This window comes from Oryctolagus cuniculus, chromosome 5 (genome assembly GCF_964237555.1).
Source record: "Oryctolagus cuniculus chromosome 5, mOryCun1.1, whole genome shotgun sequence".
Taxonomy (NCBI): domain Eukaryota; kingdom Metazoa; phylum Chordata; class Mammalia; order Lagomorpha; family Leporidae; genus Oryctolagus; species Oryctolagus cuniculus.
The window spans coordinates 126,938,107-126,964,973 of record NC_091436.1 but is presented as its reverse complement, the minus strand read 5'-3'; the positions used below and the strand labels follow the sequence as shown (position 1 = coordinate 126,964,973).

General features: G+C 54.9%; 2 protein-coding genes across 9 annotated transcripts in view; both read left to right on the top strand.

Annotated features, from left to right (window-relative positions):
- The first annotated feature begins 76 nt into the window (after positions 1–76).
- Positions 77–14,836, top strand: KLC4 (kinesin light chain 4). 8 transcript variants are annotated; one of them, XM_017345137.3, is made up of 18 exons: positions 360–500; positions 600–695; positions 965–1,054; positions 2,885–3,167; positions 5,108–5,338; positions 6,694–6,775; positions 7,661–7,880; positions 8,326–8,413; positions 9,478–9,579; positions 9,780–9,953; positions 10,290–10,389; positions 10,587–10,639; positions 10,861–10,931; positions 11,108–11,216; positions 11,781–11,918; positions 13,298–13,413; positions 13,729–13,792; positions 14,362–14,836. In XM_017345137.3, exons 2-18 carry the CDS (start codon positions 649–651, stop codon positions 14,410–14,412), a joined length of 2,019 nt encoding a protein of 672 aa, XP_017200626.1. In that variant the 5' UTR covers positions 360–500; positions 600–648; the 3' UTR covers positions 14,413–14,836. The 8 variants fall into 8 exon arrangements, with proteins under 8 accessions (XP_008261159.1, XP_008261158.1, XP_008261155.3 ...); XM_008262935.4 differs by having other exon boundaries at positions 369–500; positions 970–1,054; XM_008262937.4 differs by lacking the exons at positions 360–500; positions 600–695 and adding an exon at positions 77–173.
- A 1,146-nt stretch (positions 14,837–15,982) lies between these two features.
- PTK7 (protein tyrosine kinase 7 (inactive)) overlaps positions 15,983–26,867 on the top strand; it is a 61,265-nt gene continuing 50,380 nt past the window's right edge. Inside the window, exon 1 of the mRNA XM_017345138.3 lies at positions 15,983–16,249. Coding sequence (XP_017200627.2) covers positions 16,171–16,249 — 79 coding nt within the window. The 5' untranslated portion in view covers positions 15,983–16,170. The remainder of the gene's footprint in view (positions 16,250–26,867) is intronic.

Below are 26,867 nucleotides of genomic sequence, written 5' to 3'. Positions count from 1 at the left end.
ACACATCGCCTTTCCTCGTGGTCAGAGCCAATCCTCGGGCGGCTCTAAGGTCGCGTGACTAGGGAACAGGCCCCGCCCCTTAGAGCCGTCAAAACAATTGCCTCGAGCGGCAGCCATGATGGATTTAAAGGGGCAGTACTGGCAAGGGCGGCAGGCCGACCGACAGACTGCAGGTGAGTCTTTGCGGGTATCTCTGGATCTGAGATTTGAGGTCTCTACCACCTATCATTCCTGGACTCCGTGACAGATGAGCAGCCCTCCTGCGACTAGCCTCACAAAATTCCGAATTCAAAAACCCCGCCCCCCTCGATTCTTCCCCGCCCCTTGGCATGAAGACGGACAGACGGACGGCCTGCCCCGCCCCCTGCGCGACCAACTGACTCAGTGACCTCGGGATTGTCCCGCCGCCGGCCCCTCGCAGGCTCCTTGGACCTAGGTCGTCCAGCACTCTCCCGCCCCTGCCCACCTCAGTGTGTCCCCCACGCAGGGCCCCAGGGCAGGTCAGCAGGCATGGACGCCCCTCGAAGCGCGTTCCCAGGTCTGGGACACCAGCTCCCAGCGCCGCTCAGGAGACCCCCGTTCTTCCCCCGCATCACCAGGCATTTGGGAGACACCGTACGGTGATTCCTCAGAGCCTGTTAGCAGGTGATGGTGACAGGAAAAGCCACGGAAGCGACGGCGCTGGGAGTGAGCAGGTCTTCCTCTTCGCCCTCTCCCAGACACCCTTGTGGCAGGTCTCTGATGAAGTCTGTCTCCAACTCCCTTCTTGGGAGAAGGGAGCTCCCCAGGCCTGGAGCCTGAGGCTGGCTTGGAAAAGGAGGAGGGACGTTGGTCATCTTCCGAGACCTGTGGGCAGAAGGAGGGAGGGTGTTTGTCCTGGGTGGGGCCTGGTGCCAGGTCCTCTGGGTGGCTGTGAAGTGGCCAGAGAAGGGGTGGGAACAAAGAACTTCTGGACTTTGGGCAGGGCAGATCCTTCCGAATCCCTGGCTGCAGGCAGAGTTCCTTCCCGGCCCAGTCCTGATCCCCAGCGCCGCGGGCTCTGCTCGGTGCTCAGGTAAGAGGACTAGGCAGGCCCTTCTGAGGAAGCGGGAAGGCAGCCTGGGTCCTGAGAAGTGGGGAAGAGGCAGGGCTGGCTAGTTTGGGAGATGCTGGGCTGGCTTCTGTGGGTGACGCAGCCTGAGGACCTTGAGCCCTCTCATGTGACCCTGCAAGGAAAGCTCCTGGTTTCACTTTGAAACCTATTTTTCCCGTTTTTTTTTTTTTTAAACCCAACTTTTTTTATGTTTTGCGTATTTCCTGACTTCTTTAACTGTGTTCCCTTTGCAACTCTCCCAAACACCATTTTTTGGATGCTTTTATTTTTTTTTTATTTGAAAGGCAGAGTTACATTGAGAGAGACAGAGAGAGACGTGTGTGTGTGTGTGTGTGTGTGTGTGTGTCTTTGATCCACTGGTTCACTCTCCAAAGGGCTGCAATGGCCAGGGCTGGGCCAGGCTGAAGGCAGGAGCCTGGAATTTGTAGCTCCACTTGGGTCTCCCATGTGGGTGCAGGGGCCCAAGCACTTGGGCCATCTTTTAGTGCTTTCCCAGGTGCATTAGCAGGGAGCTGGATCAGAAGTAGAACAGCCAAGACTTGAAACTCCAGCCAGCACCATGAGATGCAGCATTGCAGGCAGCTTAACTGGCTATATTATGATGCTGGCCCTTCTTTGAGTACTCTAATGTAGTCTCTCTTCTCTTCATTTCTTTTCCTAACCTAAGCTCTCTCCAACGTCTTTTCTGTTCTGTTCGTAAGTCTTAATCCTTGATAGTTCCAGGCACCTTTGTTCCCTCTACAGTCTGGCTTCATTTCAACTCTTCTCTCTCTTTTTTAAAAACAACATATTTAAGCTTTTTTAAAGACTTTTTAAAAGTTTATTTATTTGAGGCCAGCGCCATGCTCACTAGGCTAATCCTCCACCTACGGCGCCGGCACACTGGGTTCTAGTCCCGGTCGGGGCGCTGGATTCTGTCCCGGTTGCTCCTCTTCCTGCCCAGCTCTCTGCTGTGGCCCGGGAGTGCAGTGGAGGATGGCCCAGGTGCTTGGGCCCTGCACCCGCATGGGAGACCAGGAGAAGCACGAGTGCAGTGGAGGATGGCCCAGGTGCTTGGGCCCTGCACCCGCATGGGAGACCAGGAGAAGCACATGGCTCCTGGCTTCAGATCAGCGCGGTGCGCCAGCCGCAGTGGCCATTGTGGGGTGAACCGATGGAAAAGGAAGACCTTTCTCTGTCTCACTGTCCACTCTGCCCGTAAAAAATTAAAAAAAATTTTTTTTTTAAAAAGTTTATTTATTTGAAAGGCAGAGAGAGAGAAAAAGATAGACGGGGCCAGTGTTGTAGGGCAGCAGTAAGCACTGGTTTGAGTCCCAGGTTCCTGTTAATGTGCCTGGGAAAGTAGCAGAAGATGCCCCATGTCTTTGGGTCCCTGCCACCCATGTGGCAGACTTGGATGAAGTTCCAGGCTCTTGGCTTTGGCCTAGCCTAGCCTCAGCCCTAGCTGTTATATCCATTTGGGGAGTAAACCAGCAGATGAAGAGTTCTCTCTCTCCCTTTCTCCCTCCCCCCCCCCCCCGGTAACTCTGCCTTTCAAATAAATATCAGAAGCAGATCCAGGACTCAAACCCCCAGGCACTCATCCCATGTAGCATCCTAACTCTGTGCCAAATGCCTGTTCCCCTCTCCATCTCTGCCTGGAATCTTAGCTTTCTGTTAAGTGTAGCAGTTTTCCTCCAGCTAAGTCACAGGATCACCCATACTCCTGTCCCTTCACTTGGATCCCTATTACCAAGGTCCTCAGCTTCTCTGTCTTGTGTTTACCACAGCTGAATTCTTGTTTCTGTCTAGCCCAGGCGAGGTTCCCCTGGCCAGGATGTCAGGTCTGGTGTTGGGGCAGCGGGATGAACCTGCAGGGCACCGACTCAGCCAAGAGGAGATCCTGGGAAGCACTCGGCTCGTGAGCCAAGGACTGGAGGCCCTGCACAGTGAACACCAGGCTGTGTTGCAAAGCCTATCCCACACCATCGAGTGTCTGCAGCAGGGAGGCCATGAGGAGGGGCTGGTGCATGAGAAGGCCCGGCAGCTGCGCCGATCCATGGAAAACATAGAGTTGGGGCTGAGCGAGGCCCAGGTGAGCTGGTGCTGAATGAGTCAGAGCGGGTGGCGGAGCAGCTGTCTGGTTGGATGTTTGGGTCACTTGGGATCACCTTGTCTTAGATGCATGCATACATTAATTCAGTAAATATGTTTGAAGCCCTTGGTATGGGCCAGAACTCCTTTGAGCAGAGGAGATACGTCACAAAATCTTTGCCACGTTGGTGTTTGCATTCTAGGTGTTGGGGAGTAGGGGTGGGGACAGGACAGGCAATGCACAACAAATGAGTAAATGATGCAGTGTGCCGAGCAATACTTGCTAAAGATAGAAATGAGTCAGGGAGGGGGACTAGGGAGTGTGGGGAGAGGGTACAGTTTTAGATAATGCTGATCCAACAGGGCCTCACTGTAACGGTGATATCGGAGCAAAGATTTAAAAAGGTGATGGAATGAATCATCCAATCAATAAGAGATCAGCCTCCTAAACAGAACAGCCAGTGCAGAGGCCCTGAACTTGAACTTGAGCCTGCCTGCTGAGTTCATTGAACAGCAAAGAGCAGTGTGGCTGTAGTGCACTCAGTGAAGGAAAGCAAAGAAGAAAAGTCTAATGGACTATGGAGTTGGGGAGAAGCAGAGAGATCATGTGCAATTGACTGCTTTTATTTTATGTTAGTGATATGGAAGCTACTGGGATGTTTTGTTTCTTTAGGTTTTTTTTTTTTTTTTTTGAGAGAGGAAGGAGACAGAAAGAAAGATCCCCCACCTGCTGACACACAGCCCCAATGCTTGCAACAGACAGGACTGGTTCAGGATTGAAGTCAGGAGCCACCAGGTCTCTCATGTGGGTGGCAGGAACCCAACGACATGAGCTGTCACCACTGCCTCCAAGTGTCTGCACCAGCAGGAAGCTGGAGTCAGGAGCCAGAGCTGGGGACCAAATCCAGGCACTTCCATGTGGGACACGGGTGTCCAAACCAGCATCTTAAACATCAGGCCAAGCATCTACCTCTATTGGAATGTTTTGATTTTTTTTTTAAAGATTTATTTATTGGGGCTGGCATTGTGGTGTTACGGGTCAAGCTACCACCTGCAAGGCTGGGTGTCCCATATGAGTGCTGGTTTGAGATTGTGCTGATTCAAGACCTGGCTGCTCCACTTCCTGTCTGGGTAAGCAGCAGATGATGACCCAAGTACTTGGGCCCCTGAGCCAATGAGGGAGATGTGGAAGAAGATCCTGGCTCCTGACTTCTGCCTGTCACAGCCCCAGCCGTTGTACCCATTTGGAGAGTGAATCATCAGATAGAAGATCTCTTTTCCTCTCTCTGTAACTCTGCCTTTCAAATAAAAATTATTTATTTCTTTGAAAGGCAAAGTGACAGGGTGGGGGTGGGGTGGAGGAGATATCTTCCATCTACTGGTTCTGTCACCAAATGGCTGCATCAGCTGGCGCTGGGCCAGGCTGAAGCCAGGGACCAGGAACTTCATGTGGTAGGCAGGAGCCCAAGCACTTGGGCTATACTCCACTGCTTTCCCAGGCACATTAGCAGGGAGCTGGATCAGAAGTGGAGCAGCTGGGACTCATACCAGCACTCTGACATGGAATACCACATTGCAGCCACTGCACCACACAACGCAGCCCCCGTCAGAATGTTTTGAAAAGAATGATGTGATCTAATTTGACATCATCTGGCTGCTAGACTGAGAATAGGCTCCGGGGGAGCAAGGGCAGAAACAGGGAGGCCAGTGAGGAGGCTGCTGTGGTCATCCAGGTGGGAATTAGTGGTGGCTTGGCCTTGCGAAATGGCAATGGCAGTGGTGAGATTCAGGGTGTATTTTGAAGATAGCATCATTGCTAGCCAAAATTCCTGCCTCTGGGCTCCTCTGTGTTCCTGCCAGTCTTGCTGCTTCCCAGTAGGCTCCCCTCCTGCCTATAGGCTCCCTTCTGGAGTCTGGAGCTCACAGGATGTGCCCACCTAGGTGATGCTGGCTCTCGCCAACCACTTGAGCACAGTGGAGTCAGAGAAACAGAAGCTGCGGGCTCAGGTACGGCGGCTGTGCCAGGAGAACCAGTGGCTGCGGGACGAGCTGGCGGGCACCCAGCAGCGACTGCAGCGCAGTGAGCAGGCCGTGGCTCAGCTGGAGGAGGAAAAGAAGCACCTGGAGTTCCTGGGGCAGCTGCGGCAGTATGACGAGGACGGGCACGCTGCGGTGAGCACTCGCAGGTGGGGCTGGCCGGGGGATGGGCAGCTGGGAGACACCACCAGTGGGGCCGTTGTCCCCCCATCCTCAGGGCCTAGCAGCTCCCCAACCTACCCCACCTGGCAGGATTGCTTTTTCAGGTGATGGCTGCGGGGAAAACTCTCTGTTCATTCAATGAACGTTTGGTGAAATGCTTACTGTGTCAGGCACTATGCGTTCCCCTAGTGAACAGGCAGACACACTTGCTGCTGTCACAGTCATGGACTCGTGAGGGGAAACAGACAAGCTCCTGGACAATTCCAGTGCAGAACACTAAGTGCTACAGGTAGGGAAACCCAGTTGCACAAGACCCTCTTAACATTTGCTGTGGAAACGTGTGAAATTTCACTCTCACTCAACGGGCATTCATGTATCGCTGTGCCTCAGGCAGTGCAAGATGTGTGTAGGGAGCTATAAAGACCCGTAGAAGAGACACTCTGCCTTCTTGAGTTTATAATGTGTCTGTAGGGGACAGGGCTCACGCTTGAGAACGCAGGTGTGACAACACATGGCAGCAGATGTTCCGTGCTGGGTGAGTATGGCTCAGTAAGTGCAAGAGGAATTCATAGGAGGTAGGCCCCTGAGGCCGGAATGATTAAAGGATTCCCAGAGGGGGCCGGGGACAGAGATGGGTATGCTTTAGGTTGAATTTCTCATTTGACAAGGGTTTGGGATGATTCTTGAAGGATGACAAGGAAGAGAGACAGGGGAGTCAAGCTAAGGCTCCAGGGCTGCACTACTGGTCTACCCCTGAGAGAGTCAGGAGACGCTTTGCATGGGACACACTGGTACAGGGGGCAGAGGGCAGGGGGCAGGGGAAAGGGCTGGAGGTCGCTGCTTAAAGCTGCCGTTCCTGATGGGAAAAGCAGATTCTCCCAGTGTGGAAGTAGGTTGGACAGTGAGGGGTGCTCACTATGTCCGAAGCAGGCAGTGGCAGATGATGGGTGTGAGGCTGAGCGAGACACCTTGGGCATGTGTCAGTAAGGTCAGAGACACTGTCCGGCCTCAGGAGAGACAGAACAGACATATAATCAGAGTAAACACCAGGCATCAGCACAGGGCTATAATTACAAGAGTGGAGCAGGAGAGAGGGAGGCTGGGGAGTGGAGGTAGTAAGGAAGGGAACTTTCTGGATGTGAAGGAAGGGGAAGTCGTGGGAATTTGTGCCAAGCATCTCTGGCTTTTGCCAACAAAAGAGGCCTGAGTGTGGCTGGGCCGGATGCTGGCCTTCCCAGGGCAGAGGCCCCTCTCAGTGACTTTGTGGCTTAGAGGGGCCCTCACACCGGCGCTATCTTGGCCCTCACATGCTACTGCTTCCCTTCCAGGAGGAAAAACAAGGGGATGCCACCAAGGATTCTCTGGATGACCTCTTCCCCAACGAAGAGGAGGAGGACCCTAGCAACGGCTGTGAGTCTGCCTCAGAGCTGGAGGGGAACGAGGGGCAGCAAGAGGCTGCTCTGGGCCCAGCCCTGTGCTCAGGATGTCACCATCCAGAAACAGGTTCTCCCCTCTCTCTGGAGAGGGGGCAGGGCTGGGCTAGTCCTTTAATTTTCTCAGCCTCCTCCTTATCATCAATGTTTATTAAGCGATATGTGCCGAGCACTAGGAATAGCAAGATGAAAATAACACAGGTCTCACTGGTGATGTGTTCACGGTCTATGGGGGAATGAACCTGAGATGGGAAGAGCATGAGTTCTTCAGGGGAAGGAACCAGCTCTTTCTTATCTTTGTGTTCCTGGGATAGCCCCTGGCTCAGGCTTATTATTTTTTTTAAGATTTTTTTATTTATTTGAAAGGCTATGAGAGAGAGAGGTAGGGAGGGAGGGAGAGAGAGAGGGGAATTTTCCATCTGCTAGTTCACTCCCCAAATGACTGCAACTGTCAAGGCTAGGCCAGGTCAAAGCCAAGAGCCTGGACATCTATCTGGATCTCCCAAGTATTTGGGCTATATTCTGCCACTTTCTCAGGAGCTGGATCAGAAGTGGAGCAGCTGGGACTCAAATTGGCACTCATGTGGGATGCCAGGGTCATAAGTGGTGGCTTAACCCTTTATGTCACAACACTGGCCCCGCTCAGTCTTATTGAGTGAATGCATCACTGGGAACAAATAGAACTGTAGTGGGCACAGGTTCCAGGGAGCAGGTAACAGAATAGCAGTGGAGGCTCTGGTGTCAGTAGAGAGAGTCTGGTAGGGGCAGGTGCAGGTATGGAACAAGACATAGAGGGGAGGTCTGGGGTGGGAGAGGAAGAGTCCTCCAGGAAATCTGCTGTTCGTTTTCCGGGCTGGCTCAGTGTCGCGTGGCCAAGGCGCTGCAGCCGCCCAGCAGGGTGGATATGAGATCCCAGCAAGGTTGCGGACGCTACACAACCTGGTGATTCAGTACGCAGCCCAGGGTCGCTATGAGGTGGCTGTGCCGCTCTGCAAGCAGGCGCTGGAGGACCTGGAGCGCACATCTGGCCGTGGCCACCCTGATGTCGCCACCATGCTCAACATCCTCGCCTTGGTGTATCGGTGAGCACCGCCCCCCCGCCCCCCAGACTCCTCTCCCTCTTTGGCACCCATGCCTCCTCTCCACTGGGTGCCTCTTCTCCCTGCTGGGCTTCCAGGATATTCCCCACTGGGTACCATGCCAAGTCCTTGACCTCAGACGATACTCATCTCGCAGGCTGTTTGCTGCTCTGGTCTCTCCTGGAGGGAGCCTCCACACACACACACACATACACACACACCACACACACCCTAGCTTCCTGTGGCCTCCTCGGAGGACAACAGTGCTCTGCATCCTGGTCTGGATGTATCAGTGGAGCCCTCTCACCATCCACACCAGGCCTCTTGTCCCCATGGGTGTCCCCGATCTCTAAATATACCTCAGTCCTCCCCAGGGGAGGGAGAGTGGGAAGGAGATGACTTGGGAGCAGAGGTCAGGGTAACCGTTGTCACCTTTGGCCTCTTCCAGGGACCAGAATAAGTATAAGGAAGCTGCCCACCTGCTGAACGATGCCCTCAGCATCCGGGAGAGCACTCTGGGCCGGGACCATCCTGCTGTCAGTGCTCCTTGCCCTCTGCCCTCTGCCCTCTGCCCTCTGCCGTTGTTCTCTTAGCTTGTCCGCACGCTGCCCTTGGTTCCCTCACTCGGATGCTCAGGAAGGAGGCACAGGACCTCCTTTCTGCCAGCACCATCCGGTATCTCCGTGGCTCTCAATTCTCTGCAGTTCAGTTACTTGCTTTTTATAATTAATATTCTGAAATTTAATTCATAGACAATGTATCCTACTTACAAGAAAGTTAATATGACACACTAGTTAATATGAAAGAGAAGCAAGGGAAGTAATTTATGAGAACAATAAATTTAACGTAGTATGCTAAGATAAAAATACAACACAAGAATAACTGTGTTGAGTACAACAGTGCTAGAAGACATAATAAAGTAGTGTGATATATGAGGAATAACTCTGGATTTAGAAGTAGACCAGTAGGTGCTTCTGTGTAAGAAGTAAGAGAAAAATGAGACAGAAGTGTGAGTACATACCTGATTAGAAGGCAGTGTTATAATAAGTAATCACAGGCCAGACTGATTTGAATATGAGAAGAAAACAGAGATATAGCCTCATAAGTAGGGCCAGTAGGCCAAAACAAATGATAGATTGTTAAAGTGGAAAAAATGGGAAATAAGCTCCTTTTTTAAGGTATGTGACAGCAGGGATGATGGGTCTCAGAATACACGACTCCCATCTTGATATCCCACCAAAAGTCAAAGTCAAAGCTTGCTGTCTATGTTTGAGTGCCAGGCAGGACGTTCAGAAGTTGGCATAGTCGCCCTGCACATGCAGAACATCTGTTGTGTTCTCACCTCCTCAGGGGTAATAGTACCCTCAGTCTTCATGGCAACCCCAAAACAACACTCCAGAAATTTCTAGAAGTCCCCCTAGAGGGCGGTACAACACCCTCAGAGCCCCGGAGCCTTCCTCCCCTCAGCTTCTGAGTGTGTCAGTGAGAGTCCACCTCTCTTGGTGTTGTGCCACGTGGGGCCCTGCTGTGCGGCGGTGGGGAGGGGACCTCAGGTTCTCCTGGGTCCTGCACGTCTGATGGGCCAGGTCTGTCTTCATAGGTGGCTGCCACACTCAACAATCTGGCTGTGCTCTACGGCAAAAGGGGCAAATACAAGGAGGCAGAACCGCTGTGCCAGCGAGCACTGGAGATCCGAGAGAAGGTACCCGAGCCTCTCTCCATTCGTCCCCATCCATCACTGTGACCCTTCCCCCATGTCAGTCTACCCTTGTCCTTCACTTCTTCCCCTTACCCCCACCCCCACGCCCAGCCCTGTTTCCTCTCCCTCATTCCCTTCCCTCTGCTCCCTGTGTGTGTGAACCATCATTATGGCCTTTTGTCTGCCCCTTTGCTCCCCTCCAGGTCCTTGGCACTGACCACCCAGATGTAGCAAAGCAGCTAAACAACCTGGCCCTTCTGTGCCAGAACCAGGGCAAGTATGAGGCCGTAGAGCGCTATTACCTGCGAGCACTGGCCATCTATGAGGGGCAGCTGGGGCCGGACAACCCGAATGTAGCCCGCACCAAGAACAACCTGGTAAGGGATGAAAGGACACGGGGTGGAAGGAGGGGGCGGGGGAGGCCACCTGGCTCCTGGAATTGGCCAGAAGCACTGGAATTGGCATGCCACTCTCATCCACCGTGTGCCCGTCTCTGGGGCTGCCTTTGGGACTGAAGGAGCTGCTTCAAGCCAGCGGCAGAAGTGCCAGAGCCTCTTGGGAGTGGAGTGGGGATACCTTTGACCCTGCTGCTAGAATAGGAGGCCTTCTGGGGAAAGTCAGAGAGACAGCAAGAAGTGGACGCCCCTGAGCCCGGCAAAGACCTTGTCTCCCTCCATCTCTTGCTCCTGTGCTTTGGCCTTCCTGCCTCCCAGGCTTCCTGTTACCTGAAGCAGGGCAAGTATGCTGAGGCCGAGACGCTGTACAAAGAGATCCTGACCCGAGCCCACGTGCAAGAGTTTGGGTCTGTGGATGGTGAGTGGTGTGGGCCTGGGGAGGGGGCTGCAGGGAAGAAAAGAAATGCCCATGGAAGGTGGGGGGTTAAGATCACGGTGGTTCCGGGGTTGGGGGAGGAGACCCCTTTCGCCCAGCAGTGTCAGCCTGTGGGTCCTGGCTCTCACAGACTGTCTGGCTATGTTCTCTAACCTCCCCACTCCATGTGTCACCCCCAGACGACCACAAGCCCATCTGGATGCATGCAGAGGAGCGGGAGGAAATGAGCAAAGTGAGTGGGGGGCAGAAGGCCAGTCTGGAGAACCAGAGGCCTCTAAGGCCTGTGTCTTGCTCTTTCCGTTAGCCCAGCTGCTCCCTTCCCACCCCTGCAGCAGCCCTAGATGCACGGTGCCTTTCCCAACCCAGCCTGCACCCCAGCCCATGCCAGCCTACACCTCAGCATCTCTGTACTTTCATCACTGGCTCCCATTCCCCATCCCATCTGTCCTGCAGATCCGGCACCATGAGGGCGGCACACCCTACGCTGAGTACGGAGGCTGGTACAAGGCCTGCAAAGTAAGCAGGTAAGCTGTGGTGACAGCCAGCCGGGCCTCTGCCGCCCTCCATCCAGGCCATGACCCCAGCCTCCTGGGCCTTCTCTTCCCTTTGAGCTTGCCTCAGCCTTAGCTCCAGTCCCTCCCTCTCCTGTTTCCTGTCCTGAGCCCGTTGTTGTTTGTTTCCTGGGTCTCATGTCCCACAGCCCCACCGTGAACACGACCCTGAGAAACCTAGGAGCTCTGTACAGGCGCCAGGGGAAGCTGGAGGCAGCTGAGACCCTGGAGGAGTGTGCCCTGCGTTCCCGGAAACAGGTCAGAGGCCAGGAGGGGAAGGAGGTCCCGGAAGGAAGGGTCCTAAGACGAGGGGCAACCCAGGCTTCTTGTGGGTCTCCTAAGAATAGGAGTCTCCTCCGATGAGGACAGGAGGGAGAGGAAGGTGAGGCAGTCTTGTGGCTATTTTTAAGGCTGTTCTTAGCCTCTGCCTGCCCTTTGTGGTCAGGACACCAGACTCAAGATTCCCTGCACTGAACGGAGATGATAGAGGGAGCTCTGCTCTTCCACTGGGGCCGTGTAGGTGCTGGGTGAGAAGGTAACACTGAGGAGAGTCCCAAGTCAGAGCGTCTCAGTTTTGAGTCACAACCCATTAGTAGGTGGGGAAATCAACTCGTTGTAGGCGATGGCTAAAGACATGTATGTGGTTCTATAGAGGAACACATTACAGAGAGAGAGAGAGAGGTGAATACTGTACTGTAGGTGTGTACTGGGGCTTCACAAGGAAGAGTGTTGTCCTTGCAGTGGCTGGTGGTGAAAAAAGGGTTGAAAGTCCCATCCTGAGGAGTGGAGGAGTAGGAAGGCCCATTTCCCTTTTCCTTCCAGGGTACTGACCCTATCAGCCAGACCAAGGTGGCAGAGCTGCTTGGGGATGGTGACAGAAGGACCTCCCAGGAAGGCCCGGGGGACACTGTGAAATTTGAGGGAGGTGAAGACGCTTCGGTGGCTGTGGAGTGGTCAGGGGTAAGTCTGCTCAGTGCCCTTGGCCTCTCCTGCCCTTGCTGGTGGCGGGGCGAGGCCCTGAGCTTCCTTTTCCTCCAAGCTCTGGTAGGATATGAGGGCAATCGTCTTCATTCTAGTGAGCTGGCCTCTTCCAACCTGGCTCTGGGAGCCAACTTTTGACAGGGCTCTTCTTCTTCTTCTTCTTCTTTTTTTTTTTAAGATTTTATTTATTTATTTATTCAAAAGTCAGTCAGTCACACAGAGAGAGGAGAGGCAAAGAGAGAGAGAGGTCTTCCATCCGATGGCTCACTCCCTACTTGGCTGCAATGGCCAGAACTGCGCCAATCCGAAGCCAGGAGCCAGGAGCTTCTTCCAGGTCTCCCAGTGGGTGCAGGGGCCTAAGGACTTGGGCCATCTTCCACTGCTTTCCCAGGCCACAGCAGAGAGCTGGATGGGAAGTGGAGCAGCCGGGACTCATATTGGCGCCCATATGGGATGCCAGTGCTTCAGGCCAGGGTGTTAACCTGCTGCGCCACAGCGCTGGCCCCTCTTCTTTTCTTTTTCTTTTTTTTTTTTTTTTGACAGGCAGAGTGGACAGTGAGAGAGAGAGACAGAGAGAAAGGTCTTCCTTTTGCTGTTGGTTCACCCTCCAGTGGCCGCCGCGGCTGGCGCACTGCGGCCGGCGCACCGCGCTGATCCGATGGCAGGAGCCAGGAGCCAGGTGCTTTTCCTGGTCTCCCATGGGGTGCAGGGCCCAAGTACCTGGGCCATCCTCCACTGCACTCCCGGGCCACAGCAGAGAGCTGGCGTGGAAGAGGGGCAACCGGGACAGAATCCGGCGCCCCGACCGGGACTAGAACCTGGTGTGCCGGCGCCGCTAGGCGGAGGATTAGCCTAGTGAGCCGCGGCGCCGGCCTCTTATTTTCTTTTAAATTTTATTTATTTTTATTTTAAAGATGTACACATGTGAGAAACAGAGGCACACATGGACACACACACAGAGATAGATATTCCACCTGCTGGTTCCATTCTGCAAATGTCTACAACAGCTGTGGCTGGGTCAGGCAGAACACAGTCTGGGTCTCCCACATGGGTGGCGGGGACCTAAGTACTTGAGCCATCACCTGCTGCCTCCTAGGATACACATCAGCAGGAAGGTAGAATAGGAAGTTGAGCTGGGACTTGAACCCAGGGCACTCTGGTATGGAAGGCACGTGTTCCAATCAGGGCCTTAACCATGATTCCAAAAGCCCTCCCACCACCCTTCCCCACAGGGCTTTTATTTTCAATCACTGGGCTTTAGGGGTGGAAGATGTGTGCAGAAGAAATCTCAGTAGTGGACTCAGAAGCCAGCTGGCATGGAGTCCCCTTGGCTCCCATTGTTCCACTCTGTCTGCCAGGATGGCAGTGGGACTCTGCAGAGGAGTGGCTCTCTGGGCAAGATCCGGGATGTGCTTCGTAGAAGCAGCGAACTCCTGGTGAGGAAGCTCCAGGGGACGGAGCCTCGGCCCTCCAGGTATTCAGCCAGGTTGGGATATGGCAAACAAGGTGGATCAGCCTTTGCTTTCGCCTCTTCTTGGCCCCTGATCTCTGGAGAAGTGTCTGGGAGAGATTTGTGGGATGGTGTGGCGGAAGGGTTGGGGCGAATGAGTGTCCCAGTGGGAGGATGAAGGATCCTGTGGTGGTGCTGGTTCCTGATGCAGCTGAGAGTGGGGGAAGTGAGGGGGAAGAGGCAGTGATCTGATTTTTGTGCAGTGGTGCCCCAGAGGCCTGTAGCTTCAGGGCTGCTTGAGGAGAACAGGAGGCCTCAATTCTTCTTTTTCCACTGTAGCAGCAACATGAAGCGGGCAGCCTCCTTGAACTATCTGAACCAACCCAGTGCCGCGCCCCTCCAGGTGAGAAAGCAAGGACACAGGCAAGCCCAAGGAGAGTCAGGGAGAGGGAGAGTCACCTGGGAGGAGGACAGGGCCGGGGAACTGGACAGTCCTTGGGGAACCAGGCAGCTTGTTGGGGTGGTGACCACCAAGAGACAGTTCCAGGCCAGAAATAGTAGCAACTAAGCAGGAAGGGACTAGGAATTGATGTTCTCTAAACTGGTCCTTTGGAATTATGAATAATTCAGGAATGACCTGGAGCCCTGCAGCCACCATCCTCCTCACCTTGGAGACTTAGAAGTGCATGAGAAGGAGAAAACAGAAAAGTATTCAGTAATCTGCCTTGGAGAAAACAGGACTGATGCTTTGATGGCAGTGACCTCTGCCATCGACATATTCAGGGCACGTGCCAGGAGTCCACCAGATTGTAGCCAACTGGAAGATTTCTCGCAGAGGCTAACCAAAGACCCCAGGGCTTGGGGTTGAGTTACAGGATCTATATCCTAGGTCCCGGGATGGATGCAGCTGTGGGATGGCTGGACTCCAGGAGGCCAAGGTCCCTGGCTGACAGGGTGGTATTGTTGTTTCAGGTCTCCCGGGGCCTCAGTGCCAGCACCACGGATCTCTCATCAAGCAGCTGACATTCAACCCTCCCCACAGGCCTGTTGGGTCCCCCACAGCCCTCACAGCATTCCCCACTGCTCCAGTCCCTTCCCCATCGCAAGGTGGGGTAGTGAACGGGGAGCAGTGTAACCAGAAGTCTGCTGCTGCCCATAGGGTCTTGGCTCCCTCCTCAGGAATCCCTCTTAGGAAGGACCCTCAGGACACACTCTCCCTCCACCAGGGGGTCCTCGAGAGTAGCTAGCTCTGGGGCCCCCAAGGTGGGCAAGATCAGGTATGCACCTTAGAGATGAAGCCTGCCTCTGGCTTTTCTGTCAGAGGGTTTAGGGCTGGCCGGCCGGCAGAGCCACCTTGCCCGGGCGTCTCTTGTTCCCTCCCCTCTGCTGCCTCACTTCAGGTCCATGTATTTCACGTTTCTTAAATAAAAGAATCAGGTAACCTTTCTGCTACTGAGTCCTGAGTGCAGAGGGCAGGAAGGTCCTTCAGAGAGGGGCGAGGGGCAGTGACAGATGGGGTGACAGGAGGAGGGGCAAATCTTAGACCTCTCCTCTCTTCTTTATTCCCTCTCCAGCAGGCCTGGAGGGAGGCATCTGGGGGATGGGGAAGGAGGGCCCACAACCCGGGGAGAAGGTGCTGTGGACTGGGTTGTCAGGGACATGTGGTGGCCATGTGGCAGGACCCTGGGGTCCTGGCGCCACTTCTCCTGCCTGTGAGGCCCTTTGTGGCTGCCCCTCCTCCTCCCAGCTGCTTGGGGGAAGGGAGGCCTAAGCAGGCCTGGGGGGCCCTCCGGAGCCCGAGGGGGGGGGGGCAAGGCACTATCCTTGTGCTCTCAGCACATCCTGGAGGCCTGAGCAGCAGCTGGGGCCCATCTTCTAAAGCTTGACTCCTCCTGACCCGCCTCCTACACCCCTTGCTGCTTTCACAACAAAGAAAGAATGTGGGGGTGGTGGCGCTGGGGGTTGGGGGGTGCCTGGAACAAGGGCTGTGCTGGGCCTCCCCACAGCTGGAGACTTGGCCATGCCCTGACACAGCCCAGACTGCCTGGAGATGGACTTGGGATGAATTTGTCAGTTTAACAACCTTCAGCCTGGTTTTCAGAGCCCAGTATGTTTCTACCTTTGGGTCCCACTTGGTTCAGAGCCGGATCAGACCCCTGCTGAGCCCCAGTGTCTGACTGAGGACATCAAGGACACCCTGCCATTCTAGATCTCCTTCAGGATTTCCCCATGCTGAAGAGTGGGTCACGGCCTACCCTTTCCCCTCCTACCTGGAGAATTCTAGGGGAGCTGTTGGTGGGAGCCTCCGGGTGGGCCCGCCTGACCAGCCTCCCTAGGGCCCACGGGATCAGAGAAGTCACTTTGGTACCCCCTGGGTCCCTGTAGATTGGGCGGTGGGTACACGGCTCCCTACCTCGCCTGGGTCCCCCGCCCTCCCCGGGCCTTCTTCCCTCTATCCCCCCAACCTCTCTCCAGACCCCTCCCCCAACTGCGAACTCCTCCCCGCCCAGGCTGGGAGGGGGCGCCGAAGGGGCGGGGCGCCGTGCGGAGGCCGGCGGGGAGGGGGCGTCGTGGGGCGGGGCTTGGCGGCGGCGGCGGCGGCGCGCGAGGGCTTGGAGGTACCCGGGAGCGCGCGGCTCTGGCTCCGGACGCCTCGGGCTCGGGCTCCGGCTGCTGCAGTGGCGCCCGTGCTCCGGTGCGCTCCGCCTCCTGGGCCCGCCACGGAGCGCAGCCCGCGCGCCCGCCGTGCGCCCTCCGGCTCCTTTCCCCGAGCCCGCCGCGATGGGAGCTGCGCGGGGTTCCGCGGCCAGCCCCCCTTGGCTGGCTCTGCTCAGCGTCCTGCTGCTGCCGCTGCTGGGCGGTGAGTCCCGGCGAACTGGGGAGCAGGAGTCCCGCGGGCAGAAGGGGGCACCGGGGAGGGTTTGGGCGGCGGGCGCGAGGTCAGGACTCCGGGGTGGTGGAGAGGCTCACTGAGGGGTGCGGGGTCCTGGCGGAAGGGCAAGGGCAGCCGGGAGGCCGGCGCAGCCCCCGCGGACTCGGCCGGGGTCCCTCTCCCACCCCGGCAGCGTTCCAGCCTCCCCAGAGTTGTCCCGGCTCCACTCGAGAGTTCGCTCAACAGAACTGCTGGGAGTTCCCGGCCCCCGATGGGGGAGTTTCTTTTGGGGGAGAAACGGCGACCGCCCCTGCGGGGGGTGCGGCTGGGCGGCTGGCGGTGGAGGAGCCGGAGTCGCCCCGGCGGGCTCCGGCCAGGTGAGGAGCCCGGCCTGGGGCCCTGTGCCGGACCGACCTGCGGCGCGCAAGGCGCGGAGCTTTGTTACCTAGGCCGGCCCGACGCTCCCGGCTTTCCCCTTGCAAGTTCCTGGGCAACGCTGGGACCTCGAATAGTCTTGCTCGCGGGAATGGACGAAGGGAAGAATTAGGGGCCGCCCCGTAGCCTCCAGCTCTTGGGCCCCAGCCCTTGAGCCCACTCGGTGCCAGGGTCGCATCCGGGCGGCCGAGGGTCCCAGGCTGTCGCGGTGACTGTGTGAAGGCCGCTGGCAAAATCGGGCATGGCCTGCCCGCGAAGGTGCGGACGGGGTTGGCCGTGCTCCCTGCTTCCTGGATTTCCATCCTGGCCGTGCTCTCACGGAGGAGAGGAAACCTTTTTCTGCTCTTGGGGCAGAAAGCCCTCCTTCGGACTCTTCCTGGAGGGCCCCAGCATTTTGGCGAGGGTGTGGCCCGCATCTTCGCGGCGGCCGGGACACCCTTCCCCACCCCCCTTCAGCTAGCATTTCGCGGCTTTGTCACACTGGTGTCACCACTTTGAAGTGCTTTATAGGAAAGCGCTGAGCTATCCCAAACAGCCTGGGCTGGAAATAACGCCTCTCCCCCTCCCGCGTGCCCCCAACAACAGGGTCTTGAGTGGTGGTCCTGGAAGCACCCCTCTCTGCCCCGGGGGACCTGTCCTGGCTGAGCGCTTGCCCCCCTCCTTGGCAGAGTGGCCGTAGGGTAGCAGGGCAGGGGATTAGTTCCCTTTTCTGAGGTCTTCTGGCCTGCTGTCGGGGGCTCCCCCAGCCTTAGTTGTAAAAGGAGGGAAATGTAACCCGGGAAGGAGCTAAGACAAACTCCAGTGGTTCGCAGGAGATGTTTCTGGAGTGGCTCTGTGTTCCTTGTGATGTGTACACTGGTTATTGCTCATGGCAGAATCCACATCTGCTCCCAGAGGAAGTGTGCACTTTTTTCTTTTTCTTTTTTTTTTTTTTTTCCCAGCCGGGATGGGGGGTGAGAGGGACAACCATATGGGCGGCCTGCAGAGCGAGCTCACAGGCCTGAGGTCCTCTGGTTGGGTTTGGATGTGTGGATCCGTCCGATATGGCTGCCTTCAGTGCCGCTGTGGAGAGTCCTGGAGTCAAGAGGAGATTGTTCAACAAATGCTAAATTCCTAAATTCCTTCCGAAACTAGATGACTCTGATGTTAATCGATGTTAATCTGGTGGCGGCGGGTGTTTGGTTGGAGGTGGGGGAGTTAGGGTAGGCTGCTGAGGGCTTGGGACAGGAGGTCTGGAATCTCCCCAGGGCTTGGGGGTGGTGGTGGTGTCTTGTGCTCAACAAAGGAACATTTTAATGAGAGCCTTAAATCAATTCCACCAAATGTGCCTTGGTGTGGAACCTGTCCATGCGTTGTAAACAGTTTCAGCCCAGGCTGAGGCGCCTGCTGTCTTCAAGTGAAATCCCAGTTCTCTACCCACCCCCAGATGCGTGACTTCAGGGGGCAACGATTTTTTAATAGATCACAGTCGATTTTTCCATCTCATTGCTTAAATGTGTAATTAACTGGAGTTGTAGTGAGACCCCACTGTTAATAGGGCTGGAGTCAGAGACCTCAGCTGGCTGGGTTTGTGGATTAGACCATTTTGAAGTTTGTGTAATTATGCTGTAAATGGCTGAGTTACTTTCCAAACTTCAAGATCCCCAGTGTGATAAATACGGTGGTGGAGGAGAAGAAGGCTTGGCATTTGAAACCTCGAATTCTTTTTTTTTTTTAAATGTTTGTTTATTTTTATCTGCTTGAAAGGCAGAGCAACAAAGAGAGAAAGAGCGAGCGAGCGAGAAATAGAGATCTTCCATCTGTTGGTTCACTTTCCAGATGCCTGTAACAGCCAGGGCTGGGACAAGCCAAAGCCAGGGGCTGGGAACTCTATCTGGGTCTCCCAAGTGGGTGGTGGGGGCCATCATCTGTAGTCTCCCCCGGATGCAGTAGCAGGAGGCTTTATCAAAAGCAGAGCAGCAGAGACTTGAAATCGTACGTGGATATGGGAGGTAGGTGTCCTAAAGCAACAGCTTAACCCCATGCGCCACGAGCCCACCCTGCAAGCCGAGAATCTTACCCCCGACTGAATGGTCGCTTGCGGTCACTACCCATCCATGGGGTCTCTCTTCCAGGCCCTGTTTCTCTTGGGAAATTGCGTTGGGATAGGCACTCCTGCCGATTCCTCTAGGCTCTGTAGCCTGTATTTCAGGCCCAGGAGTTGCTTGCATCAGTGATTGCTTTTCTCGTCAAAGTCAGTTCAAACTCAGGGGCGAGTTTCTTGACTTCTTCCATTTTCCACCTCTGTAAAGAGCCCTCCTTCCTGGGATGAAATGTAATGAAGGCTAGAAGGGGCTCCTTTCCTGACCTTCGCCTGTGGTGGGTTTCCAGTGTGCCCCTCCAGTGTTACAATGAGCCCCGACAGTAAATATTTTCCACCTGCTGGGACCCTCATCCCGGCACAGGTGGCCTGTTTGCCATCTCCTAAACATACCCGTTTTTCTCCAGCCTTCTTTTCCCCTGGTACCAGTCCCCGGTAGGTGCCTCCCTCTGCCTCTGCCTTGAGCAGCCCCACCTCCCCTTCCTCCCTCAAGCTGTCCTCTCTCCTGCCAGGAAGTGGACGCCTGTCATTCTGAGAACACTTTCCGTAATTTTGCCCTAGTTGGGTCTTAATTTGCTGAAGCCTCCCCCTGTAGAATTCAGGGTGGTGCCTTATTTATCCAGGTTGGGTCTCCCTTTCTGAAATGGTTGGGACCTGAAGTATTTTTCAGATTTTTGAAGTTTTTTTTTTGTTTGTTTGTTTAATGAACATTTGTATACAGTTTATAGGTTCAGCATTCCTCACCTGAAAACCCCAAATCCAGAATGTTCCAAAATTTGAAACTTTTTGAGTGTCATGCTGGCATTCAAAGAGTTTCAGGTTTTGGGTTTTTGGATTAGTGATGCTCACCCTGAAACGACCTTATCTAGGTTTATTTACAAAGTGAATGAACAGGCCAGAGTCATCAAGGGCAAATGGGTTGGATCTCTCGCTCTCTCTTTAAGATTCATTCATTCATTCAGTTATTTGAAAGGCAGATTGACAGAGAGACAGATGGAGGAGAGATCTTGCATCCGCTGGTTCACTCTCCAACTGGCTGCAATGGTCAGGTCTGGGCCAAGAGGAAGCCAAGAACCTGGAACTCCACCCAGGTCTCCCACATAGATAGCAGGACTCAGTACTTGGGCCATCTTCCCGGGCGCATTAGCAGGAAGCTGGATCGGAAGCAGGGTAACCAGGACCTGCACCCGGGTTCTGATGACAGACGCAGGCGTTGCAAGCACAGCCTAACCTGCTGTACCAGCGTTGCCTCTCATTTCTCCTCGTGCTCTTCTGGGACCACACCAAGGCATCAGGCCTTCCTTGCTGTTTCTGGGCTCTCTGTGCTTTGTGGTGGCTTTCCTGAGGTTTGATGTGGTGGGACTTCTGGCATTCTCCAAGAGTTCTAGTGTCAGAGGCTGGTTTGCCTTGCAAGGCTGCAAACGTTGCTGTTGAGGGGCCTTCCTCAGTGAACTGTGTAGAGGCCTTGATCATCCATAGCTTTGCTACTCACAATAAGGTTGAAAGCCACGGGTGAGTCAGAGTCACAGTCTGCATTCTAACAAGAGCCCCAATGACTCTGTACCTCAAAGCTCCGGAAGTCTTGGTCTAGGCATTCCTCCTTATTCAGAGACTCAAGATACACAACTTTTATAGCTATTGCATCAATGTAAATTAGGGGCTAGAGATCTGGCGCAATATCTGGAGATTTGCTTTAAATAACAGCTCATGTGAACACTCTTTGGTGTGATGCCTGCATTTAAAAATTACCCCAGGAGCAGGCGTTTAGCCTGGCGGTTAAAACATCTGCGTCTCACATCTGAGTGCCTGGGTTCTGTTCCTGGCTCTGGCTCCTAACTTGAGCTTCCTGCCAGTGCAGACCCTGGGAGGCAGGAGAGATGGCTCAAGTAATTAGATTCTTGTCACTTGCGTGGGAGGCCTGGCTTGAGATCCTGGCTCCAATTCCAGCACCAGTGGTTGTGGGCATTTGAGGACTGAACAAATGGATGAGAGTGTTTCTCTCTCTTCCTCCTTCCTAAATAAAAAATTAAAAAAATATATCCATATATACACACTGCCTCACTTTGGGTTTCAGTTGAATTAGATTTTGTCCAGGAACTTGCCCATTAAGGGTGTGACCTAGAAAGTCTGCAGCATTCAGTGTGAGGGCTAGTTCTCTCGGGGCCTCGGCATTTCCTAGAGGAGTGCACAGCTCATGTTCTAATTCTAACGAAAGCCAGGGGAGAGATTGGATTTGCTGGGCAGAAATGTGGTCGAGGGAAGACTTTTCAGGAATGCGTTTGCTTTGTCAGGGGAAGCCTGCCCCCATGGGGCGTCGTCAGTCTCGGGGGCATTTTGTAGTTTGGGGTGAGGGGGTTTGTGCAAGTTTGTGTTGAAGCCTGGGCAGCTTCTTTGCTCATCTGGGGAGGAGGCTGGCCAGTTCAGACTCTTAATATTTGAGCCAAGAGCAGCTTGGGGCCAGGGAGTCAGTCTTTGGTGTTTTTGATGGAAGAAAGGGTCATTAAACAGGGTTGGATGTCCTTGGCCAGCGTCCCTCAACCTCCCTGAGCGCTCCCTGTAACCTCAGTAGCTTGCCTCTCTGCTGCTGTGCCCGGGCTGGGGCCGCGGTGGCTGGCACTGGCCCTCGCCTTGCCTTGGAGTTGCCGCCTGCCCCCCACCCGGTCCATGATGGCCGCTGTGGCCCCCCCTCTGCCTGGGCATCTCTTCTGAGCACGTGGAGGTCCTGCCATTATTGTAGCTGGACTTGAGTGCTCTTGTGGGGGTTCCCTGAGTTCACGTCCCTGCTGAGGGCACGTTCGGCCTTGCTGAGCCCCCTGGCGCTTTGGTGGAGCTGGCGCGGGAGCTGCCACAGTAATCAGCGGTTTGAGGAAGCCCTCTGTAGTGTGTCACTTTTTCCATCCTTCTTTCTTCTCTGTGCTTGGGCCAGTTCCCTCCCAGTAATGCCGCACAGTTAGCAGGGGGGCAGGGAGGAAGCTGAGTTGGAAGGGCTGACACGCAGGCACCCCCGCCCGTTGCTCTCCCTCGCTGCGCCCTTGGGTCCCTGTGTGCTGTGTGTGTGTGTGTGTTGAGTGACTGCACAGGTGAGCTAGACATCGCCTGCCAGCTGCCCTGCTCGGTCCAAGCTCAGGCCCTGCACTCGCTGGTGTAGATGCACCTGGAACTTTGGAAAACTGGGTCCTGAGTTGTGGGGTGGGGACGGTGAGTACCTGGTGTAGCTGGGAGTTTCTAAATGTCTAGTGGAGGGCAGGCAACCAGAGGTCTTCGTTAAAATTTCAGTTTCCTGGGGGCCAGCGCTGTGGTGTGGTAGGCTAAGTCTCTGCTGGCGGTGCTAGCATCCCATATGGGCACTGGTTCAAGTCCCAGCTGCTCCTCTTCCGATCCAGCTCTCTGCTATGGCCTGAGAAAGCAGTAGAAGATGCCCAAGTGCTTGTGCTCCTGTCCCCACTTCGGAGACCCAGAAGAAACTCCTGTCTTTGAATCAGCCCAGCTCTGGCCATTGCGGCCATTTGGGGAGCGAACCAGCAGATGGAAGACCTTTCTCTCTTGTCTCTCCCTCTCTGTGTCTATAACTCTACCTCTCAAATAAATAATAAATAAAAAATCTTTTTTAAAAAATTTGAGTTTCCTGAGCCTTCCATCAGGATCCCTGGGGAGAGGCCAAAAAATGTATTTTTTTTTTTTAGTTGCTGGCTTGTATTGTAGTTTTTGAATAGCCAATCCAGTTGCATGGAAGCTGCATCTAGGAAGGGCTTCTCGGGGCTCGGCTTGCTAGCTGGTGGTTAAGGCACGAGAGCACCTACGTGTGCGGGGTGGCTGTGACTCCTGACTCTGGCTTCCTGCTAATCAGAGCGTGGAGGCAGTGGTGATGGCTCAGACTGGGCTCCTGCCACCCACGAGGGAGACCTGGAATGAGTTCCCCATTGTGGACATTGGGGAATGAGCCTCTCTCTCTCTCTGCCTCAAAAAAAAAAAAAAAAAAAAAAAGCTTCATCAGAGGTTGATACCTTCCCTCAAGTTTGAGAACCCGTAGGCAGCCACATGGAGAATGGATCGGGGGGAGGTGGGGGAGAGGGTGGTGTTGACGGTCAGGGGTTAAGGGGGGTCCATTCGAAGTGCTTGAGTATCCCCGTGGGCAGAGCTGTCTGGGGAGAGGGCAGGAAGGAAGCAAGAGAGAGAGAGAGAGAGATGGGAATCAGGTGAAATATAATGAAAGGCACCACTTGGCAAAGGGCCCAAGTAGAATGGGAGAATATTCCAGAACGTGTGGGACAGTAAGTCTGAGACAGAGGAGCAGATGGGGAGCAGGAGGGCTTCGGAGAGGAGAGAGGACCTGGCGTTGCTAGATACATGCCCTCAGCGGTAAATGCCTCAGGAGACGTGCAGGGGTCTGAAAGCTGTGTGGTGTTAAAGCCGGAGGAGAGACACCTGCTTCTCCGTGTCTGGGCTTGTTGCTGCCTCGCCACGTGATCCTGAGCTGCTAATTAGCCTTCCTGAGCCTCAGTTTCCCCATCTGCATAGCATAGATGGTTGTTGCAGATCCCCTTGCCTGCCCCCTGCTCTCAGGCTGTGAGATGGTTGTGTCCGGCCAGGAGCAGCCGCCGCTGGGACCAGCCCTGAAGGCTCCTTCCGGGAGACTGTCCCCAGTCTCCAGAGTGGTCTGTGAGGGCTCAGCAGAGTCCCTCTTGACCGGCAGCGTTAGAAATCATTTGCTCTTTGAAAAGCACAGGCTTTCTAGATGGGTCTCTGTGTTCCCCAGCAGCAGCGTGGACACAGCCACTCTGCGTTCCCTGTGTCCCGGTAGCGGATCCTCCCGAGGCGGGGGCAGTGTGGATTTAGGGCCGCTGTCTGCCTGCATGCTGAGATTCTTGCCGGAAGCAGGCTATAAACTGCACTGCTTTGCAGCCTTGGCAGACTTCTACAGTACTTGGGGGACGAGGGTCTCTGGTCGCCGATGGCTTTGGGGTTCCCGGTCAGCAGCTCTGGGCACAGATGGAGGGAGGGCTGGCCCTGGGGTGGTCATGGAGGCCGGGGTGGGCACTGATTCCTTTCTGCCTCCTTCTTGGGGTGATGTGGTGAGGCAGTGGTGGTGCTGGTCTGCTTTTTCACCTGCCCCGGTCTCGCGACAGCTAGCTCATGTTGCCTTTGTGCCTCCTGGAAACAAGTCCCCCTGTCCTCCACGTGAGTGCCGCCTTCCACAGGGCTCAGACAGAATTTTGGTATTGACACTTTAGCCAGGCATCTTGAGCAGTGCACAACCTGTACAGTTGTATGTGGCTGCACCATTGGAACAAGGGCCTTGCATCTCGAGGCCTTTTGTTTCTCAGCTGATCCGCCAACATGATTTTGGCCACCTCTGTTCTTGTGTTCTGTTTCAGAGGAGTTCTCATTAACATTCTTCTGGCTCTTTTTAAAAATTGTTTTTTAGATTTATTTATTTAATTGAAAGGCAGAGTTACGGGGTGGTGGTGGGGAGAGGTCTTCCATCGCTGTCATTCCCCAAATGGCTGCAACAGCCAGGCCTGGGTCAACTCAAAGACAGGAGCCTGGAATTCCATCTGGGCCTCGCACCTGAGTGCAGGGGCCCAAGCACTTGAGCCATCTTCCATTGCTTTCCTAGGCATATATATTAGCAGGGAGCTGGATTGGAAATAGAACAGCCGGGACATGAACCAGTGCCCATATAGGATGCTGGTGTTGCAGGCAGCAACTTAATTATTTTCTTCTCCTTCTTACTTTTTTTAAAGATTTATTTTATTATTTATTTGAAAGAGTTACATAGAGAGAGGAGAGGCAGAGAGAGAGAGATCAATCAATCTTCCATCCACTGGTTTGCTCCCCAACTGGCCGCAATGGCTGGAGCTGCACCGATATGAAGCCAGGAGCCAGGAGCTTCTTCTGGGTCTCCCGTGTGGGTGCAGGAGCCTAAGGACTTGGGCCATCTTCCACTGCTTTCCCAGGCCATAGCAGAGAGCTTGATTGGAAGTGGAGCAGCTGGGATTAGAACTGGCGCCCATATGGGATGGTGGTGCTGCAGGCGGGCAGTGGCTTTATTCACTACGCCACAGCTCTGGCCCCGCAGGCAGCAACTTAAAACACTGCAGCACAATGCTGGCCCCTCTGCTGGCTCTTGTGGTGGTGGTGGTGGTGGGGGCCCTGCTGCTCATAACATACAACAGAAGCCTGGAAAGCTGTGGCTCCTACTGTGCCCACCCCCACACCTTGTACATCTGTGGGTGTTGATGCCTTGACCTGCTCCTGGGCTCCTCTCCCTGCTGCAAGGTTTTGGTGCCTTGCAGATGCAGGCTTCCAGCCTCGTGTGACGACTGACCAGAAGGCTGGTTGAGCCTCCAGGGAAGAGGGGCTGCATGTTCAGGGGCTTCAGGCACCCCTGTCTGCAGTGTTCTCTCCCTGGGGACACTGGGCCCCCCCAGGACCCCAGGTAAGCTTGTGGGCCTTGCTGATGTAGAGGGGTTCTTCTGCAAGAAAAGCGGTGCCACCTCAGCCTAGGGAGTCCTAGGTCTCCCTGGGCTCCGGCTCTGGTCTCCTGGTTATGTCCATGCCTCTGGGGTCCGAGAAGGCTGTGGGCAGGACCCTGGGTGGGGAGTGGGGAGGTGCAGACCCTGCTGCTACATGTGCTGTACACTGCTTGGGTGACCACAGGCAAATTCTATCCCTTTCTTGGGGCTGCAACTTGACCTTGGGGGCCTTATCACAGTGACCATGGCTGACCCAGTGTGTGGCACCTCAGGGACTCTGCTCCTCCCCCTTGGTTTTGGGCAGAGCACTTTCATCCAACTGCTGTTTTTTTTTTGTTTGTTTGTTTGTTTGTTTTCCCTGAATTTCCAGTGTGGGGATCCAGGCCTGTAGACTTGATGGGCTGTGTGGATGATGGGGCTATGGGGGTGAACTGCCTTGGTTGCCAAGGGGAATGAAAAGGGCTGGGGGAGCTGGGGGAGGTGGAGGAATGACACGGCGAGAGAAAGTGAGGGATTTCTCCCAGGAAGACAGGCTGAAATGCTTTCCTGGTCAGTCCTCTTCTCTTGCATGAAAGGGAGAACAGCTGAGGGAGGCTTAGGCTTGGGAGGCAGGTGCTGGGTGTATTTGGAAGAGGCAGCTCTGCAGTGTGCAGACTTATAGAAAGGTAGGGCAAGAGTAGTGGATCTTTTTTTTTTTTTTTTTTTTTTTTGAGGTGGGGAGGGCATTGTAAAGAAACTGAGGCACAGGGGTAGGGATCTGGCACATCATCTGTTAAGATGCTGCTGAGGACCAGTGGGCTGGCGTTGTGGTGCAGCAGGTTAAGCCCCCACTTGCAGTGTTGGCATCCCGTATTGGAGTGCTTGTTCGAGTCCCGGCTGCTCTGCTTATGATGCAGCTCCCTGCTAATGTGCCAGGGAAAGCAGCGGAGGATGGCCCAGTCCTGATAGCCTCAGAGGTGGGAGTTCCCTCTCTCTCTCTTTGTAAGGAAGGAGTGTTATCTGTAACCTACGGGCCACTGCTTTCTTTTGGGCTTCCGAGCACCAATTTTTCCCTTTTTTTGATTATAGAACAGCCAGGTTGAGATTTCCAGTGGCCTGTTCAGAGATTTGTACAGTTTTTAAGTGTTAGGGTTGCACTGTGTCTAGCACACTGTGGGAACCCACAAGTCCGTAGTCTCCCCTTCCTTAGTGCCTTTGGAAGGTCACGGGCAGATACAGGCCCCGTCTTGTAGGTGTGCTGCCGCATTCCAGGCCCGCACTGCCTGCTGGGAGTTGTACACCCGGCTGTGCTGTGGTGAGGCCACGTGGGTGGTAGTAGTCACCTCTACGTGGTTAGTAGAGTTTGCTGCCCTAACTACGTTTTTTAAAAAAAGATTTATTCCGTGGCTCACTAGGCTAATCCTCCGCCTAGCGGCGCCGGCACACCGGGTTCTAGTCCCGGTCAGGGCGCCGGATTCTGTCCCGGTTGCCCCTCTTCCAGGCCAGCTCTCTGCTGTGGCCAGGGAGTGCAGTGGAGGATGGCCCAGGTGCTTGGGCCCTGCACCCCATGGGAGACCAGGAAAAGCACCTGGCTCCTGGCTCCTGCCATCGGATCAGCGCGGTGCACCGGCCGCAG

Excerpts from the sequence above, each read along its gene's own strand:
- KLC4 (XM_008262933.4), top strand. The coding sequence starts at position 116 with ATGATGGATTTAAAGGGGCAGTACTGGCAAGGGCGGCAGGCCGACCGA. Across the intron at positions 9,580-9,779 it reads CACTGGAGATCCGAGAGAAG|GTCCTTGGCACTGACCACCC; the intron begins GTACCCGAGCCT and ends GCTCCCCTCCAG. Across the intron at positions 13,414-13,728 it reads ACGGAGCCTCGGCCCTCCAG|CAGCAACATGAAGCGGGCAG; the intron begins GTATTCAGCCAG and ends TTTCCACTGTAG.